Consider the following 20,196-nt stretch of genomic DNA (forward strand, 5'->3'; position numbering starts at 1 on the left):
GGAAACTTTGCATTCAAAGTTCCACCTTAACAAACTTCACTTCAACTAAGTCAGTCCCACACAATGTACCTCCCGTCAGGCCTAGATGCCATTCTTGATCATATTAGCCCCAAAGTGAAGTAACCTTTCCTTGACAGCCATTAACACAATGATAACTAAGAACATATCTATCATGAGGGACTACCAATAAGCCTAAATTAGAGCAACTACTATGTCCAACTGTAATTCTCCACCTAATGCCAGAGACATCATTAATGTAATCCATGCCTGTTGAAAAATAAAAACCATATGCCTCCAGTAAAATAATAGGATTTTCTGACTTATCAGAAGATAGTAGCTTTAATTTAAAGACACAGGATTCTCAAACTAAAAAAATCCCTCATGTCATTTTATCAAATTAAAAGACTGTGGTATGAAAGCAGGACAACACTGCATTTGCATTTTTATCCTCCCAGACTGCAGAGCTCCAACAACTGTCACGTTTCTTGGGTTTGTAGAACATGGCACTATCTTAGGGCCAGCAGGGGTTTAGACCGGTTGTCTTACTCCACCTGAAATCTGCAAGGGTAATGAGCAATCTGCATGATTGCCAGCTGAGCCACCAAAACCCACAACGCAACTACCAGGCTGCTCAACAGTTATATCCTATTCTGTTACCCGTCACATGACTCATTTCCAAAAATCATCGCCTGCCATCATTTTATTATCTGGTGCTTGGTCAGGGTCCATTTCCTGCCTGCACACACCAACAACACCAAACCTAGGACCGTATGGAAGAGCACTAGAGCTTTCAATATGATAAATGTGACATCACATCTGTAACAATCATCCCTGCATGCTCTGCGACAGACACCCACCATACTGGTTCCTCATCTTTTTTTGCATTTTAATACCTCAGCAGTATTTAATCCATTAAGTTTCCCTTCAGGGACGATTAGAGTAGGGTTATTTAAAGATGTGATTAGTTGTCTAGCAATGTCTAATGAGATGCTATTCCCACCCCAATGCTAACCCATGGGTCTTCATGTTGACCGTGAAGACTGAAAGGATTCATCTCCAATCATCTCTGTATTGCTCTGAGGGTGACTGTATGAAAAGTGTTACTAATTTACACAGATAGTGCTAATCCTCCCATTGCAGGCAACAAGAACCAAATACTATTACCAAAATTTAATTAGTTGGCAATATGGACTCTACTCCATGAGAAAGGTGAGAGCTGAATGAGCGGCTGCAAGGTTAAAGGTCATTCAGCTCTGCCGTCCTCCTCAGACTGAAAAATCCTCTGAGCCGAGCCCTCACAAGCCAACACTCGCAGATTAGCCAGCAGCTGTCACAAATCAGACTGACAGAGCCAAATAAACTCGGCCAACGGCAACAACTTGAACTGTGACAGTCAGTCAGTCAAGCTTAGTCACTATGGTGGGAGTCATATGGAGACACACACATGTGCAGCACTCAGAGTTAATGAGTTCACTGAAGCTAAAAGGCTTTCAGCTGAATTTGGGTACATGGCACAGATAGCAGTTCATCATATTTATTCTAATCCCAACATACCAATGTGTTCCAGACTACAGAATAAAGGATTCTTGGTCAGTGATGGACATCTTGGAGCTTTGATTTAACAGAAAACTTTATTCAGTTTTCAAAAGCAACAAGACTCAAATTAGCTTAGATGGACGGAAGCCTGACAGAAGCTGCGGAGGGAGAAGAAAGATGCAAACACCATGACTTTCTGTAATATAAGATACGTCAACCATGCAGGCATGTCACAAAAAGAGGCACTCTAACCGTAGCTATTCATTCAAGCACTCTTGTCCTTATGTGATGGTTATTTTAGTGAGGCTCTGACTCTTTTGTTACATCTGGCTGAAAACATTTCTGCATAAATCAATGCAGAAGTTAGAAACATTGTGGCTTACCAGCACAGCATCAATAAAGCTACAATAAGTGGCAACTGTCTTCTCATCTTGAAGGTAAAGGTTCAATAGCGGCAGGACTACCAGTGAGGAGGCCCTACTATGTGGCTTTGCAATTTTTCACCTCATGTAACAGTGAGTCAGTTTTAAATAATAAGTTTAAATTTACTAAGCTTTCATATCTTACGTGATGATAAAGCATCAATGTTCCTGTTGGATCTTGTTGATGTAAAAGTAATGGTCTATTTTACCCTTTTTTAAACACTAACTGTAACAGCCTTGTTGCACTTTTATCCACAAGCGCTACACAAAGCCAAAGTCAGCCACAACATAAATGAAATTTTGGAATTACCTTTTTCAAGCATTAATGAGAAGAACTATATAACTCTAAAATGCAAACCAGTTACCTGTGCAATTACAATGATCAATAAACAGGTGTAGATGCTTATTATCAGGTCATATAGCTCTCCTAATGTCGGATCAAATATTTTGGTATAAAAGCTTGTAAATGTTTTGTTTTTTCTATTCTACAAACTAAAGCTCAGATAATGTTTGGCAAATTGTGATTATTTAACTGAACGACGATCCACTTTGTATATCATTTACCACATGGCCTTAGCTAACTTGTTTATGCTTCATTTTTCTTTTGTTGTCATTGCTCCCATAAGCCATATTTTACTTAGGCAGAATTCCAAAATAAATCTACTCTTATTTGCATAATTTCATTCTTAAATTGTCAGCAAACAAAATCAGTCTGAAAAGTCTCCCATTAAGTACAGGGGTTGGACAATGAAACTGAAACACCTGGTTTTAGACCACAATAATTTATTAGTATGATGTAGGGCCTCCTTTTGCAGCCAATACAGCATCAGTTCGTCTTGGGAATGGCATATACAAGTCCTACACAGTGGTCAGAGGGATTTTAAGCCATTCTTCTTGCAGGATAGTTGCCAGGTCACTACGTGATACTGGTGGAGAAAAACATTTCCTTACTCGCTCCTCCAAAACAGTGGCTCAATAATATTTAGATCTGGTTACTGTGCAGGCCATGGGAGATGTTCAACTTCACTTTCATGTTCATCAAACCAATCTTTCACCAGTCTTGCTGTGTGTATTGGTGCATTGTCATCCTGATATACGGCACCGCCTTCAGGATACAATGTTTGAACCATTGGATGCACATGGTCCTCAAGAATGGTTCGGTAGTCCTTGGCAGTGACGCACCCATCTAGCACAAGTATTGGGCCAAGGGAATGCCATGATATGGCAGCCCAAACCATCACTGATCCACCCCCATGCTTCACTCTGGGCATGCAACAGTCTGGGTGGTATGCTTCTTTGGGGCTTCTCCACACCGTAACTCTCCCGGATGTGGGGAAAACAGTAAAGGTGGATTCAAAATAATACATGTTTCACATTGTCCACAGACCAAGATTTGCACTCCTTGCACCATTGAAACCGACGTTTGGCATTGGCATGAGCAACCAAAGGCTTGGCTATAGCAGCCCGGCCGTGTATATTGACCCTTTGGAGCTCCAGATGGACAGTTCTGGTGGAAACATGAGAGTTGAGGTGCACATTTAATTCTGCCGTGATTTGGATAGCCGTGGTTTTATGTTTTTTGGATACAATCCGGGTTAGCACCCGAACATCCCTTTCAGACAGCTTCCTCTTGCGTCCACAGTTAATCCTGTTGGATGTGGTTTGTCCTTCTTGGTGGTTTGCTGACATTACCCTGGATACCGTGGCTCTTGATACATCACAAAGACTTGCTGTCTAGGTCACAGATGTGCCAGCAAGACGTGCACCAACAATTTGTCCTCTTTTGAACTCTGGTATGTCACCCATAATGTTGTGTGCCTTTCAATATTTTCAGCAAAACTGTGCTCTTACCCTGCTAATTGAACCTTCACACTCTTCTCTTACTGGTGCAATGTGCAATCAATGAAGACTGGCTACCAAGCTGGTCCAATTTAGCCATGAAACCTCCCACACTAAAATGACTGGTGTTTCAGTTTCATTGTCCAACCCCTGTAAACTCCCTTTGTCTGAAAGTCATCCTTTAACCCTTCCCTTTCCGATCCCTTTCACAATCCTATTAGCACATCTGATTTCTGACTATAATTGTAGATGACCTTAGAGCCCTGTAGGATGCAGCTCAAATACCTGAGCTGCAGGGTTGATGAATACCGGGCCCCAAATGTTTACAACAGTGTGAGTGGCATAGAACGGTAATGTTCCACAGCAAGGTGAACTGCTACAGGGTGGGGGTCAAAAACACTGTTATCATGAATGGGAGAAAGGCTCTAATCAACACCACAAAGTGTTCAGCGCTACAGGTTAAACTGCCTCCAACCCACCTCGACCCCTTGCCCACTTTCATCAGGGTGTTTTTATCTCTGTTGATTCACAGGCTGATAAGTTGGAATGCTTCCTCTCCTCAGGAGCCATTACTTTCCGTCTCCCATTCAATACCTTATTGGATTCATGTTAAGCTTTGCATCCACAGCAATGCAGAACAGTAAAGCTTGTAGATCTTCTGAACATTCAGCAGATAGTGCATTAATCAGCAGCCTTTTCTATGTCATTTCAGACAACGGTACCAATACTCTGTACTGACTGATATTTTTAAAGCAGTTAAAGCAACTGAACTCTAACAAGAAACTAATGAATGAAAAGAAACCTTTGCGGTTCTACCATCTATGCATGCTAATGTTCTACTGGGAAATACTCCAGGCAACACTCAGGTTTGCAAGAATATTTCAGATATGGAGCTTTATCATAGTTGGAGACAGCCAAGGCAGAAAAAGAGAGCAGATGCTGGCGATGTTACCACATTCATGGACCCCAAAGATCTGAAAGAGATGTCTACGTCTACACCTTAATGAAAGCTGTCACTCATCCTCAAAGACCATCTGACTAATGATAAATTTAAAAAAAGTTTTATACTTTTTACTTATGACAATTCTTCTTTAGCTTATAACTCCAGATCAAACAAAAATGAGACTGGGAGGCTGGGCTAAAACAAATTCAATCAGGTTTAAAAAGGTAGAAACAGGGTGAAAACAGGTTGGAAATAGGAGGTCTAGCAGGGACTCAAGAGTTCCTGTCATTCCAGGCTGGGGTCCTGGCTGGGCCTGGGGGGCTTAGGTCATGTGGGTATGTCCCCAGGGTTTTGGGCCAGTGCATGTGAGGGCTCCCGTCCCTGACCTGGGGGCCTTTGGTGCATTGGTGTGCATTGGTGGTCAGGAACTGGAACCAAGACAAGGGACCAGAATCCGACAGTTCTCGGTTCCAATTCTGTCTGGAGGAGGTGTAGTAGAGGTCTACATGGTTTGGGAGGGTGGATTGGCTAGAGTTGTTTTCAGGGTGGAGTGGTCTCTGCTTTTCGGTGTGTGAAAAAACCCACACTGAAGCCACACTTTAGCTCTGCTAATTCAAACACAAGGTAAATTTTTGATTAATTTGAATAGTCTTTTAGTCCTAATATAATTTTCTTCACAACATACATCAGTTGTAGGACTTTCCTTGACTTTCTTCCTCTATGCTAGACTTATGTTTAATCCATAAATCAGCAGAACCTTTTTTGCTAAGATATTATTGCAAGAACAGTTTTTTATACATTTGTCTGTGTAAGAAATAAAGAAAATAGCCTGTTCTGGTTAAATTTAATCCTGCTCCAAATGCAGATGGAAGAGAAGGATTCCAGACTCATACTGGGACACAAACAAATGAGAAGAGCAAGATCGTGATGCAGAATAGCTAATTCTCTTCTTGGCTGTTGCTTTGTTTAAAATAATTATTCTCCAGAATTCAGTGGAACAAATGACAATGTTTTGTTTCTAATGGATTCTCCATGAACCTGAGGTAATTAAAGAACATCAATTTTATCATGACACAGAACACATAACATTATGCAGCTCCCATCATGTGTTGTATTTGCCAATTATAACAGAACAAGAGCTGGATGTACCTTTGTCTGTTAAACATACAGTAATGAAACTAAGAAAACATTGAAGTATAGATAATTTCTATCTCTCCTTCTCTCCAGGTTCTGATCAGTGCTGTGAAGATCTGGGATCTCTTTAGACAAATCTGGCAGAAAATTGAGAAAAAAATAAAATGATTGAAACTATTAGCCATTTCATTGATATTGTAATTTTCAGTTTCCTTATCAATTCCTATAAATGAAGAACTTTGGATACTCTAATGTATTTGTGCTGACTTTATAATAATATTTTAAATATTCTACATTTCCTTAATATGTTTATTTTGGGCTGCAGTTGATAGCACTGTTGTCTTGCAGTAATAATGTTCTGGGTTCCACTGTCAGTCTGGGGTCTTTCTGCATGGAGTAAGCATGTTCTCCCTGTGAATACGTGGATTATCTCCAGGTACTCCAGGAAAATGAGAATACATATTCTCTAATACGGTCAAAGTTGGCATAGAGACTTCTGCTACTGAACTGGATTATTGACAGTTTGTCATGGATACACTAAATATCTGATTAAATTGTTCTTGTGATAATAACAGCAGTTAGTATTTGTTGTGGAGAAAAAAAGAATTACGCTAGAGAAGAAAATAATTTCTGAAAAATCTGAGTTGTATTCAGTATGTTCAAAAGGTGATTCCAATTGATCTTGAAAATGTGTGTGGTCGTTGGGTCCAGATGCAGTCATGTCAGATAAATCCATATTTATGTTTGTGAGTACAGAGTTACCTTCATTGTCCAGTCGCATGCTCAAACACATTTATCCAGTTCCTCCAAGGTTCTGATCATCAGCACTTTTGATTCCGGTGATCCCATTATGAATACATTACAATTAGACTCCAAGAAAGCAGCAACCTGTTGCTCCGTCAAAGCAGCATCCAGCTCTGTTTGATCCCCTCCATTGCCACTGCTCACAGCACGAGTGTATGACGCAGGACCATCTGACGTTTAACAGACAGTCCCATAATGATCACACCGTTCATCCAGCTGTACTGTGCCAATTCTATCACTTTAATTTCCAGATAAGCAATCACTCTTTCCTTCATTTTGCTTTGAAGCTTTAAAGTTATTACTTCTTCAATGAGAGACAGAATATCGAGAATATTCTCCAGCTGCAGTCGCGTGATTTTGACAGGATGTCCAGCAGCCTTTTGACTTAGTCAGCCACCTCGACTTGCTGTTGCTTCTTTGGTCCCATAAGGTCGGCTCAAAACCATGAAGGTATTTCTTTGAGTAATCCACTTTCCAAATTATTAGTTCTTTTGAAGTTAGATATTTTAATGTGAAAATTGCTCGAAATATGTGCAGACATTGAGCAAATCAAACCACCATTCTCTAAATTTTTGGCTCTCAAATACACAAAAGCACAGATTGTTACGACTCATTGTCATAAGCCCCTTCCGTAGTTCTCCGTTCTCATTTAATAAAAATTATATTCATCCAACACTCCGGGGTCCCACAACTCTTGACAGAGAAATCCAGTCAGAAAAAGGTTCCAGGTGCTGGAGTAGAGATGATTACACTTCTGGAGCATCGTCGGTGGGAAGCGGACAAGAATATGCAGATATATAATGATCCAGTGGAGTCGCAATCGACTTTCAGGGGCTCGCGATTGGAGACCCCACCTCTTCCTCCACCAAGGTCAGCAGGGTTCTACACCTAAGTTACTGCTCCATTCTGCTCCCGTTTCAGCACTTCCAGAGGGTCAGTGATGTGGCAAATGGAAAAGCATGGATATTTAATAGTCAGTGTAAAACAACTGCTCATTTTAAATATTAGTCTATGTTTATCCTTTGGAAAAAACCAAGGAGGAAACAAAATCTGAAAAATGCTAATTTTTTTCATTCTCAATCATCTTTTTTCTATTCTTATCAAAACCTTGAAAATGATAAAAGCAAATTCCAAGCTTTCCCAGACTTTAAGATTGCATTAAACCCTGCCAGCATGAAACTTGCATCCCAAAAATCCCCATTAGGGTCATATTTCAGTTTTATAAGTCAAACACAGGAAAACAAAATCTGTAAAGATGAGTATTTAATTAATGAAGAGGGTAAATTTACAAAGGTCTTGCACTGGGAGAACAGCCAAGCAGAAGAGGAAATACTGGGCAAGGAAACAGGCAGACAAACCAGAGAATCCACCAGTTAGCAATGATAACCAAAGCTTTCTAATGTGCTTCATCTGGTTTACAGTGAATGAGAGAGCATTAGTGCTGTTGCAGCACCTATAAAGACCTGTTTATGTTACATTTCTTCTCCATGGCTGTCATGTTGCAGAACAGGAAGATAATTTTCTCCCCTCAGATTCTTCACATTCTTCCTCAGGAGCAAGGTCCATTTATAGCAAATGGTCAAGCTAATTCCCACGCTACCAACGTCTACAAAAGGTCGGTTTCACTGCAAGAGTCCGTTTAGAGCAACATAGACTGCGTGTTTGAAACAGACTTGGGGAGCTGTCGCCAGTCACGTGTGGCACCCATCATGTTAGCATTCATGTTCGTTTGCCAAGACAAATACAGACTTGTGTGGTATAGGACTTTAACTGCTGTCCAATCAGAAGTCCTGCAAAACACAACGTCTTCATTACCAAAAGATACATTTCTAATATGATTTTATTTAAAAAGGCACTTTTTTATTCAACTCACTTAAACTAATTCCGTCAGATTTACATTAATTTGCATTCACACATCAATAATCCAAATTTACTATTTTCAAAATTAAGATTTGTTTAAGAATAAAATCTTTATTTAAACTTTTTGACCCAGAACAGAGAAAAGCTTATTTGAGTTGGAAAAAAAAAACCACCCACTGTTGACTTGAATTAAATGTAATAGTTATCGGTGCTGAAGAGGTTTAGAAAGTTTGCAGGGCCGGATTGAGGAGAGTTTATTTAATACTTTAGTTTGTTTCTTTAGTGCTTCACTATATTATAGTGTAAGTGTAACTTAATTCAATTGAATTTCATTGTCTGAAAACCTTGTTATACACTCTGTTCCACATTATTTAGGCTCTGCTGTCAGTTTGGGTTCTCTGACTAATTAAATATGACAGACTTTGACCTCTGATCAACCCAACATAATTATGTCACCTCAGGCTGAAAGATAATATTTAATGGAGTCACAAAGCAAGGTTTCCTTCCAGCAGTCTACAAGCAGCAGGTCAGACAGAGAACGTCTCACAGTAGGCAGCACCATTTGTGAAACATCTATACTAAAAAAACCAAACAAAAAATATTTAGGGGACCAAAAAAAAACCCAGGGTCCCAGGCTGCTAAACCCTGGACGTTCCAAAGTCCAGGGTTTATACTCAAAGTATATACAGTCATATTCATGATATTAGAATATTGACAAGTTAATTTATTTCAGTAACTAAACTATTACTATATAGATAAATTTCAAACAAACTGATGTTTTCAAGCCTTTATTTCTGTTAATTATGACGATTTTTTTGCTTACAGCCATTGAAAACATCGCATTTAAGGTTACAATATTACATCAGACCAATAAAAAACATTTTAATACAGAAATGTGAGCTTAATGAAAGGTATGTTTATTACCTGCTTAAAGGTTATTTTCATATGGTACTTTTGATCTGACAAATGAGCTTCATCAGAACACAGCTTCTAATTTACTGAATATGACTGTAAATAGTAATCTTCATTCAGTTCCTATACTTTGTAAAGCTAGACTTTGAATTTCAGTGGCAAATATAAAATCTGATTAAAGCTTCTTTGGACCAGAAGGTATTTCTGCAAAGAAACAATAATGTGAGATCAAGATCATGTCTACTGGGGGGAAAAAAATTATAATACCGCAAGCAGATGCTGTCACTGCCTCAAATCGCGTCAGAGCAAATCAGGCAAAGACTTAAAAAACAATGAAAGACAGAAATATCTAAACACATTCATGTTGCCGATCTTGATGATGAACAAACTAAAAAATGCAAAGCAATTCTGTGTCCCCGTGTTGTTCGTTGCCCTCAGGTTTCAGCTGAACAGTTTTACATCTCTGCAGCTCTGTCCATTTGAACAAATATACCAACCAGCAGCAACACATTGTATGCAACCTCAACACAAAGAATGGTGCTGTCCTATAACTTATTCATTAAGCAGTGCCCCTGCAGACAATGCACTGGAAGAGTTCCAAAGTGGTGAAACCATGTGTTAGCTGAGGAACAAGGGTAGAGCTTCAGGAAGGTGGGTGCAGCAGATGCAGGCAGAGCAGCTCAGCAAAGCAACTGTCACTGCTGCATTACGTCTAAAGAGAAGCCAGGCATGACAACCTTGTAAGCAAGAACATGCCGTCCCAATATTCTCAGACCCAGTGACTGCCTCATCAAGCAGCTGACTATTACAAAGCAAGCTGAAGGAGAATGTAGGAGAAATCAATCCAGACCTGCAAACTACGACCATACCAGGGCTGCAGGCTCAATAAGAATACTACAAACTGAGACTGAAACTATTTTCTGTATACTCACACAAAAACAAACAATTTCATGTTAGATTATGACGAACGTTTCCATGAGAAACATCCAGCTTCAATAACATCAATTTTAGCAGAAGCTAAGGACTGATCGACTTTTAGAAACACAGTAAGCAGGCCTGGCAATAAAGAAAACGGACGATACATTAACATTTGAGAGCAGTGAACACAGAGCAAATCTGGTCTGGTGTCTCACTTGGCAGGCCAAAGCAGTCCTGTGATGGCGACTGACCCAGAGGGATGTCTCTGAGATCAGAGCTCCACACATGAATACATTACACACCATATGCACCAGGTTCCATCAGGATCCACAGGGAACTAAAAAACAAAATCTGCACTGCAGTCCTTCCTGACAACATCTGGCCAATGAGACCTTGAAAAATCATTTCAGACAAATTAATCACTACAGTCAAACCCTGAAACTGTGCCAGTGATGTCACAAGCTCCTGCTAATTTGCTGGTTTTCAACTTACCTCATCAAAGCTGCTGTCTTCCTTCTTGAAAGCTGAAAGGAGAAACAGAAAACAAGTTAGGCGCCAACTAGACTGACTGCTAATTCTAAATGCTTTGGTTCAACTCTGTTCAAAGACAGTGCTTGTCTAAGTAAGCATAATCACACACACACACAACATAAAAGCCACTGTAATGGTATCACACAGGTGTCGTACAGTTTAACCACATTTAAATTCAGTGTAAAATATGGTAAACAGACTGAAGTCATGTAGCGCTTCTCTAGTCCTATCAACCACTCAAAGCACTTTACACCTGAGCCACATTCACCCAATCACACGCATTCATACACCAATACAGATCAGCTATGTGGGGTTTAGTGCCTTGCCCTGGGACATGACGAACGACAGGATGTCGCTGGAATTTAACCCACATCATTCAGATAGCAAGACAACCAATTCTTCCCACTGTACCAGGGTTGCCCCCCAAAAAAAAAAAAATGGGACAAACTTTTTTTTTTTTTTTCCCCCACTGTGTGACATTAATCAGACTACACTTTTCCTGCTTTGCGTCTGTTAGAATTACCAACAATATTTTTATTTTCTTATAACCGGATAAATAAGAGAATCTTTTAGAGAACTGGTTTGATTTCAAATTTTTTATACATTTCTTCAGAATGATAGAATTACATTTGAATTTTCTAACCTCGGTCAAACATTTTGGGTTTTGTTTCACAAGTTTCTTGCTATAGTTCGCTAGAATTTTGGTCGATTCCTCCTGACAGACCCGGTTGTAACTGGGTCAGGTTTGTAGGCAGCTCTGCACAGACTGGGATGGACTGGGATCAGGGCTTTGTGATTGTCACTCCAAAACACTCACTTGTTCTTCAGCCACTTTGCCACTAATTTGGCAGTATGCTTTGGGACATTGTCCATTTGGAAGACCCATTTAAGTCTAAACTTTAATGTCTGTGGGGCTCAGGTGGTAGGCATCCATCCTGCAACTGGTGGGTTGCCGGTTTGTGGTGTAAAACGCTTTGGGGTCCTCCTAATTTACTCATCTTGTCTTGTCTGGGGTAGCCGGTGACAAAGAATTAATCTCTTTTGTGTCCAAAGTTGCCTAATAAAGTTGATTTTGATTTCATGATGACCTTTTATGGCAATTGTTTCTAGGCAACACTGTGAGATTATGCAATGTGTTTTAATTAAAAGAGTAGTTTGTAAAATTTCACATCCAGCAAAGGAGAAAACATCAGGCCTGCTCAGAGTGGAGGGTTACAACATTTCATCCGTCTCTTATACAAACACGCTGCTACCATCGCTTCTTGCTCAAATCAACTGACTTCTTCTGAATCTCCCAAACAGAACAGGAATGTTCAGGAAAGACCTCATTCTCTCTTTAACGGGCACAGTGAAAAATGGTTCTGATGTTGTCACAAGGTTCTTGTCTGGGACCAAAATTTTTTGTGCTACATTTAGTTCAAGGAACCTATAGAGTGCAACTGAAACCTTCAGAAAGACTGGATGGAAAAGACCTCTGTACAGCTTAAAGAAAGGATGCCTTCATTTTATTTATTATGGTCTCATTGCTTTTTAAATCAGAAATGTACTGAAAGATAGAACTCATGGAAAGTATTCCCAATGGACCTCCAGACCCTGCAGCTTTTCTATCTGATAGATAATTCCATGTACTGCATCCAACTTTTAACTATCTTGGTAAGGTGTACCAAGAGTTCATGTTCTCTAGAAAAAACAGAAGTATTTCCGCTCCTTCATATGTAGCTACATGTTGCCTTTATTTAGATATGACTCAACATTAAATCCAATTATGTCCGTCTATAATTAGACAGCGTTTAGACCAAGCATTTCAACACTCATAACTCCACTTGCAGTTTCTAACAAAGTCCACTCCAACCACCTGCTGGAGCGGTGCTGCTGCAATAACTGTTAAAATAAAAAATAAAAAATAAAAACCATAAACTAGCAATAATGTGCCACCCTGACTGGCACCCTCTGCTCAGTAGAAAATAAAATTGAAGAAAATATAATCAACTGTGCTGCTGTTGTTTCTCAGTATTTTATTCATGCTGAAAACCAGACCATTCTACCGATCCGTCACAATCATCTGATCTAAAGTAAGTTGATAAAGACATGTTTCAATAAAATGACTTTGTAGTTTTCTCTTTAGAGTATCTTCAGAGTGTCTGAGAGTGATTGCTAAACTTTCTAACATGTTCCTCAAGTTACACTACTAAGTAACACCAGCAGGCAGGTTCAGTTGTCCCTATGAGCTGAAGTTAGCTTATAATTTGTAGCTTGATACAAATCTGTTTAATTGGAAGTCTCAAATCAGATGCCAACTACAATGTGATGTTTTCCACCTAAAACAGCTGTGAACTGATGCTGGAACAGCTTTATTCGAGTTTACCATGTCACTACAGAGATGTTTTTTTTAAGAATGTTTTTGCAGCAATAGTGGTCTTTATTTTCGTAATTTTTTACCGAGACATACATCACAGGTCTCTGGGGTCAAGACTCAAACCAGGGACAGCAGCATCAAGGACTGAGGCCTCTGTACATGGGTCTCATACTCTACCACTATGCTATGACATTTTCCATAAAATAACTTTTAATGGTCATTAATGTTTGGTCATTGAGAAAATATGAAAGTTTCTTTAAAAATGTAATCGCTGATATAATATTTTCCATGCTGATAAGAATAGGGGAAGAGATTGAATGTGGTGAAGCTGTGGTTTCAGTAATCCGTTTCTAATCAATGGAACTGTCTGCAGCAGTGGCACAATAGGGATATTTTTTACTCTGTCCTACAGAAACAGGACAGAGTAGTAACAGCTCACTGGAACCAAACCCGTTTTAAACTTAGAACAGTTCCTTTTGTTGCAGCAACCATAAGACCATCCCCAGGCAGCAGCCTTGATCTAAAGTTGCACCACCTCTTTCAGGCAAGTCCTCAAAGCTTCCAGGATTTACAGAATGTTTGCCCAAGTTTAGCTTTGACCATCTGCTCAGTGTCTGCATTTTATTCACAACGCAGATAGTTCTGACTACATGCAGCTGCCCTCACTATACAACCGCAGAACCAGCAGCACCAAAACGATTGAGGAAAATATACAGACCGAGACGTTGTTTCTAGCAACATAAAGCAACTCCTCAAAACTGTAAGAACCACAGCTGACTGTACCACTGGGTCAGGGTTACTTCTACTACAATAAGGGTTAAGAATGTTTTTGATGTACATTCTGCCAACTGTAAAGCACAGCAGAAACATTTATCTCAAGTGATTTGCTCAAATATAAAAAGCATTACATATGTCCAATAGAGCGATTATTGCATCAGATCTATAAAAATATGTTCTGCATTAATTAGAGATATACTGCAAGGATAAAATAGAAAGGTTTGAAATTTGTGAGCATCACTACATCTCATTAGCTTCACTTGGCCCTTGGCGGGCCGACCCGATTTGCCCTTGTTCCCCCAGGGTGTTCTGACTAGGACAGAATGTTCTGACCTTGAGGGTTAATTCATCGTTACCCCGCAGGTTTAGTTGAGCTCTGCATGTAAATAATTATAAGATATGAGGTTTGCATTATGGTGTAAAATAAAATAAAACATTTCAGGCACAATTTGGGCAGTTTATATGATTGACAAGGAAATAATCTACCATTTCTGCAACTATCCTTGCCTGTGTTTGTAACACCAGCAGAACAGCAGGTTTTTTGATGTTTACTTGTGTTTTAAAAAAAAGGTACCACCTCCTTAAGACAGCTGTAAATATATTGCGATGTCTGCATGTAACACAGGGTGCTGGTCTCAGAAACCCAAACATTACATTTGTTGTAATTTGCATGATTATACTTTGGGATGTTCCTTTAAATGCTCAATAGCATTTTAGGAGCAGATTCCTTGTGTGCAGATTGAGAAGAGATAGACCTGCACACCTTTAGCAAGTACAGAAAGCTTTATGAATTTGCCTGTCCACATTCATGTAGCACCTGTTAGCTGCACTTTATACAGCTTTTAAATAAATGTTTCTTACTACCCTATTAAAAATAGTTATTTGCCCCCGTAGCACTTTTTTTCTCAATGTTTTTAAGGGGAAATTTAATATCATCCCCAAAATCAAGAAAATCAAGGAGCTAAAGACTGAAACACCAGGCTGTGACCTTTGATGATGAACCATCTACCAGCACACAGCAGTCCACAGAAAATAAGAATCCTGCAGGAGCTGGTTCAAACAGCACATTTAAAGACACCTAATGATGTGTCTGAGTGGGGCCCCCTGACTGGATGGTGTCAAACTCATACTTAATGCATGAGAGGTCTGAATCACCTGACTCTTCTCCAAGTCCAGAAGGTAGCTGCACCGGCTTAAAACAGGGGAGTCAAGTCGCCGTTTTACCTTCGCTCAGCAGCGGCTGCAACAAACATCACTTTGGCATTTCCTCCTTCGCTTAAAATAAGAATTGGGGCCACCCCATTCCTCCCAAATATTCTATATTTTTACAGCCAATGTCCTTGGTGAACATGATCCTGGTGATCACTATGCAGCAAGTCGCCAAGGGTTGTTCTTTAGATTCCCACTTGAATGGTGACATCCTTAATCACATATCGCCATCCTGAAGCTGGAGCGCCACTCTGATCCTGCGGTCACTGAGCAGCTGTTGGAGTTAATGGCCTTGCTCAAGGGCACAATAGTGGCATTAATGAGATAAGAAAACCTCTGTTAAACCTTCAATGATCTGACTGATTAGAGTATGTTGCTCCCGTCTGTGCTTTACTACACATTTTTCCCCAGCCAGATAGAGTTTTGAAATGAAAGTTTTAATTAAAAAAAAAAGGATAAATAAAAGAGGCTTTGCACTGAATTATGTTAGCTGTGCTAACATAACCAGGTTCTGGAGAAATTCTTCCTTTAATAAATGAAATTTTCGTTTGAAACTGCTTTTTGTATTTGTCTAAATTTTGTCTGATTATCATCTGTTTGATTATTTGAAACACTGAAGTGTAACAAAGAAAATCCAAAACAGAAGACATCTGAAAGTGGGCCAATACTTGTTCACAGTACTGCAAGTCAAACACATTAACTCTGTAAAGAAGACCTGTCCTGATGACCCAGAGCAGTCCAACCGGGCCCTCAGAGGACAGTTTGGCTCATTCTGCTGTTCCTGTGAGGGCCGGGGAAACCAGCTGCTCCCTGCAGGAAGGAAGAGCACCGTCAGCATCAGGCTGTCTGGGAGAGAATCTGAAAAACCTTTATAGTTTTTACCTGAAGGTAAAGATGCAATAACAGTAACACCATCTGATATATTTTTATATGAATCTGTACATCTAGTCTTTAAAAGAGTAAAGGCATATATCCATATTTTATGCAGTCTATTACTATAACAGATCACCCTGACGGCTGCTAGCCCAGAACAACCTCCCCCTGCCAGGTTCACAGCTGACAACTAAGAAACCAAGATAAATAAGTAGAATAAACACTGAAGGTTCTGTTCCCTCCTGGGTTTTGGACACCTACTGTCATTGACCCAGTCTGTCCACAACTGACCATTCATGTTTAAAACAACATTCCACTCAGACAGCTTTGATGACCCCCCCCCCATCACTTAATTAAGTAGGTTTGAAGCTGTTCCAGTTAAAACATCCACGTTGCATTTTGCTGCACAATGCTTTGATTTAACGCAAGGTACCAGCCCGTCCACTGGGACCAGCCGTGCAACAAAGACAAAAACAATTCAGCTCACATTCTTTGTTAAAGCATCTGTGGAGAGGAGGAAGAGGCCGATCGATGCTCAGATGTGTTGATCTAGATGGGAGGAAAGATGGCCAATAAGAGACGTGCATCAGCACAGCAGAAAAGTCAATGCCAATCTTTCTTTTTCCCGCAACATTGACCTGGAATCACTCCTGCTCATTTCTGATCTTAGAGACTGCACAGCTTTTGTCTTTATACATCTTCTGTGGAAAGGCCACTGAGCCCTGTGAAGGTCCAGACTCAACACACTACCAGCAGGAGTCGAGGATAAATAACAGAATGGCTGCTGTGACTGTGAACTGGGCCTTAATGAGGATTTCAATGGCAGATATTAAGGTCACTTTTCCCACCAATAGTACACATCTTATTTTTGTAAATAAATATAAGAACTGATGTTATTGGAGTACAGTGTTTCTGGGTTTAAAAAGGGGTGGACCTCTCAGCATTAATATTACAGTGGCCTCAACGTTTCTGTCTTTCTTCCTCCCAGTTTAAGGAGGATGATTAATGGCAGCAAGGAGGAATGTATGAGGGCTCAGCAAATACCTCCTTAAGAAAACACACCAAGAACAAACTAATTAGGTACAAATATTCATAATTACAACAGCTCTGTTGTAAACTCAGTAAAACTAAGGAGGAAAAAAAAACAAAAACTTAAGTATGTGCTGCTAACCTGCAGCAGGCTCTGATTTATCCACATAAACACCTGAGCTTGTCAGTCACCAGGTGATCATGCCATTTGACCTTTGACACAGTCCTGATCCTGTGTGTAATTTCTGCAGTGTAGTAGAGTCCCTTTGTTGCTGCCCTCCATCTCCTTGTGCTTTACTGACCAGCTTCTTCTCAGGAGCAGGTGGCTCTCACATGAAGTAGAGACCCTGGCCCCCGTGACCTGTTGAACTTTAAGGCCTGTGTTCTGTAAGCAAGACTTTAGTTTTCTCATCTTTCCAACAAGCAAACAGGCAAAAAGCTGCATGACACTAGGAAAACATGTGATAATGTTGCTGAATGTTACAATAATATGACTTGTGATAAATAGGTAAAAAGTGAAGTCTTTCTGCTTAAGGGTTATGGCAAAGCAACTAATGGGACAAAAAAAAGAAATCTCAAAAACAAGGTTTCACTAAAAGAGTTGCTTAATGATACATCGTAATGACTTTAAAACTTTTTAGCAGATAGAAATGAGATATACTGCAGTAAACACGTGTCACCAAATATATTACATGCATAGAGAATCTGAATGCATGGCATTTAAATCATTAGCTGGCAGTCCTTGGGGATGAGCATACTTAGTAGAGTGATACAGCGATAACGAGAAATTGTTCAGATGTTCAGCTCTACTCCTGGCAGCCATCAGATACACATTCCAAACAGTCCTTTGGAGTATTCATATTTCAGTCTTAACAATAACCAGGAGAACATTACATTTTGAAAGTTACTGTGAGTACTGTGATTAACATGATTAGCAGGCCTAGCTTAACAAAAAAAAAAACTGCTGTTCTTGTAATACCAGGCATGCCATCTTTGAATTTGTTTTTTTTCCCCAGAGAAACCAGACCCTTACCCCAACATGTTCATCATTCCTGTTATCTACTGAATGTCCTACTCTCTTGCAGACTGAATGAAGTTTAGATATCTTAGAAAATTATGTTTCCATTTAAGTAGCTTCTTACATCACTGTGCTTTCTCCGACTTAGACTTTTCTAACCCTCAGGAACCACGTCCACATCGAAGAGTGTTTTGGTCAGGGTCACCTGGTAGTGCTCAGTTATGGTACATTCACCAACTGAAATATTTTAGATGTTTTTCAGTTTCTGACCAGCTGGTAAACCCTAGGGACCAAGCAAGCTAAACATCAATTGATTTCAGACCCAAGAAAGGTCAAAACACCTTTAACTTTTTCCTCTCTCTTTAATTGGTAATGCATAAAATGCTGAACTAAGCAGACTGCCTAAAAAAACTGCATTTAGTAACACAATTCATAAAGAGCTACTGAGGGCTATGAGAGTCCTGGTTGTGGAGAACTGGATTGAACACAGTTTTGGTCTGATTTTATTAATCAGACAGCTGTTCAATCATTCAGGGTATATTACAGTAAATCAGCAGTATGTTACATTAAATACAGACAGCAGCAGCTTTTTCTCCTGGAGTTTGGGCTCTGCTGCTGTTTTTATTTGGAACAAGAGTAGGATCTATGAAAGGGTATGAAACGATTGGCCATAGAGCTCCACTAATGTGTGAGAAAAATCACTGACCCATTTAAAAAACAGAAGATGCTTTAAAAGGATTGGAAGGGATTTGCATATTTCCGCCTTTACAGTCGAGAACTAAGCCAGTCGAGGAATCTGGAGGAACCTCAACCTGTTATCACACCAACCCAAACTGGACACCCAATATCCACGATGCCTCCGTCTGTTCTGCAACAAGAGCCGCCATTAATCCGGTACTGAAACAATCACTTTATCAAGACAAGATCTGTTAGTTTATGTGATACGGCCATCAGCAGCCTAAACTAAGCTGTGTAGACAAAAGACAAAATGGAGCAAAAACCTGTGAATAAGAGAAAATATAAATGCATATTAATGTTCACTTTCAACTCCCTGATCCCAAACATTATTATTAATTATTTACTACACAACAAGCACCAAACGCCAACAAGTCAAAACGAGAAACAATTTCTATTATTCTGAAAATCAGCAGAAAAATAAATAAAAAGTTGGCAGCGAAATGTCTGATGGTGTTAAATATCACTGCTTTACACAGAAGCAGACCGTTCTAAATGATTAAAGCTGGGGATAAGGTGGTGACTGCAGTGACCCAGTGGAGATTCAAAGTGAACTATTTTAATATCAGGTGTTAAAAAAAAAAAATGACATGGAAAACATTTTATTTAATTCAGTGCAGAAAAACTCCTAAAAATACTGTTGAAACAAATAAATTTCAAATCTCTGAGAAAATCTGAGATTTTTGCTCAGTTTAACAGTGCTGAGGTGCACTGTTCTGCCTACAGAACCTCAGTCCAATAACCTTGAGGATTTTATTTGTGGGTGTTCAGTAACAGAAAAAAAGCTCAGCAAAATCTTGGTGTTGGAGAGATTTTTTTTGTACATAATCCATTTAAACATAAGTTATTTAAAAAGTGATGTTAGTTTGTGCTAGTAAGAGAAACAATGGGATGAAATCAGTGACAGGCAGAGCAGGGGTTGACAAAAGGTTTGAAATGAGAAACTCTGTTCTTGCTTCTATGTAAAAGTCCACTTCCAGACTCCAAACCCACTCAAACCTGAAAACAGGTCCAGACAAAAGCAACTGATATCAGGACAGAATGGCAACATCAACCTTTCTGAGTCCATCTAAAACATTCCCAACATGTTTCTCACGAAACTGGACCTGCAACTAATGCCATCAGCTCTAGCCAGTTTTTTATTGGATGGGTAAAGTAATAACCAGGACCATCTGGTTTAATCGTTTCAGAGTGAGACAACTCAAACTTAACTGATGCAGCATCTGTCCATGTTTCAGTTCCTTTTCTGTCTGGGCTCTCTGGACCTGCTGGTTTACTGCAGAACAGCTGAGTGGACTCT

At 39.7% G+C, this 20,196-nt stretch overlaps 1 protein-coding gene across 1 annotated transcript in view; it reads right to left on the minus strand.

Moving 5' to 3' along the window:
- The window catches only part of cdk14 (cyclin-dependent kinase 14), a 264,192-nt gene that overhangs the window by 242,325 nt on the left and 1,671 nt on the right, over positions 1-20,196 (minus strand). Inside the window, exon 2 of the mRNA XM_047360592.1 lies at positions 10,861-10,892. Coding sequence (XP_047216548.1) covers positions 10,861-10,892 — 32 coding nt within the window. The remainder of the gene's footprint in view (positions 1-10,860; positions 10,893-20,196) is intronic.

Source organism: Girardinichthys multiradiatus, chromosome 3, assembly GCF_021462225.1.
Source record: "Girardinichthys multiradiatus isolate DD_20200921_A chromosome 3, DD_fGirMul_XY1, whole genome shotgun sequence".
In the NCBI taxonomy this organism is placed as follows: domain Eukaryota; kingdom Metazoa; phylum Chordata; class Actinopteri; order Cyprinodontiformes; family Goodeidae; genus Girardinichthys; species Girardinichthys multiradiatus.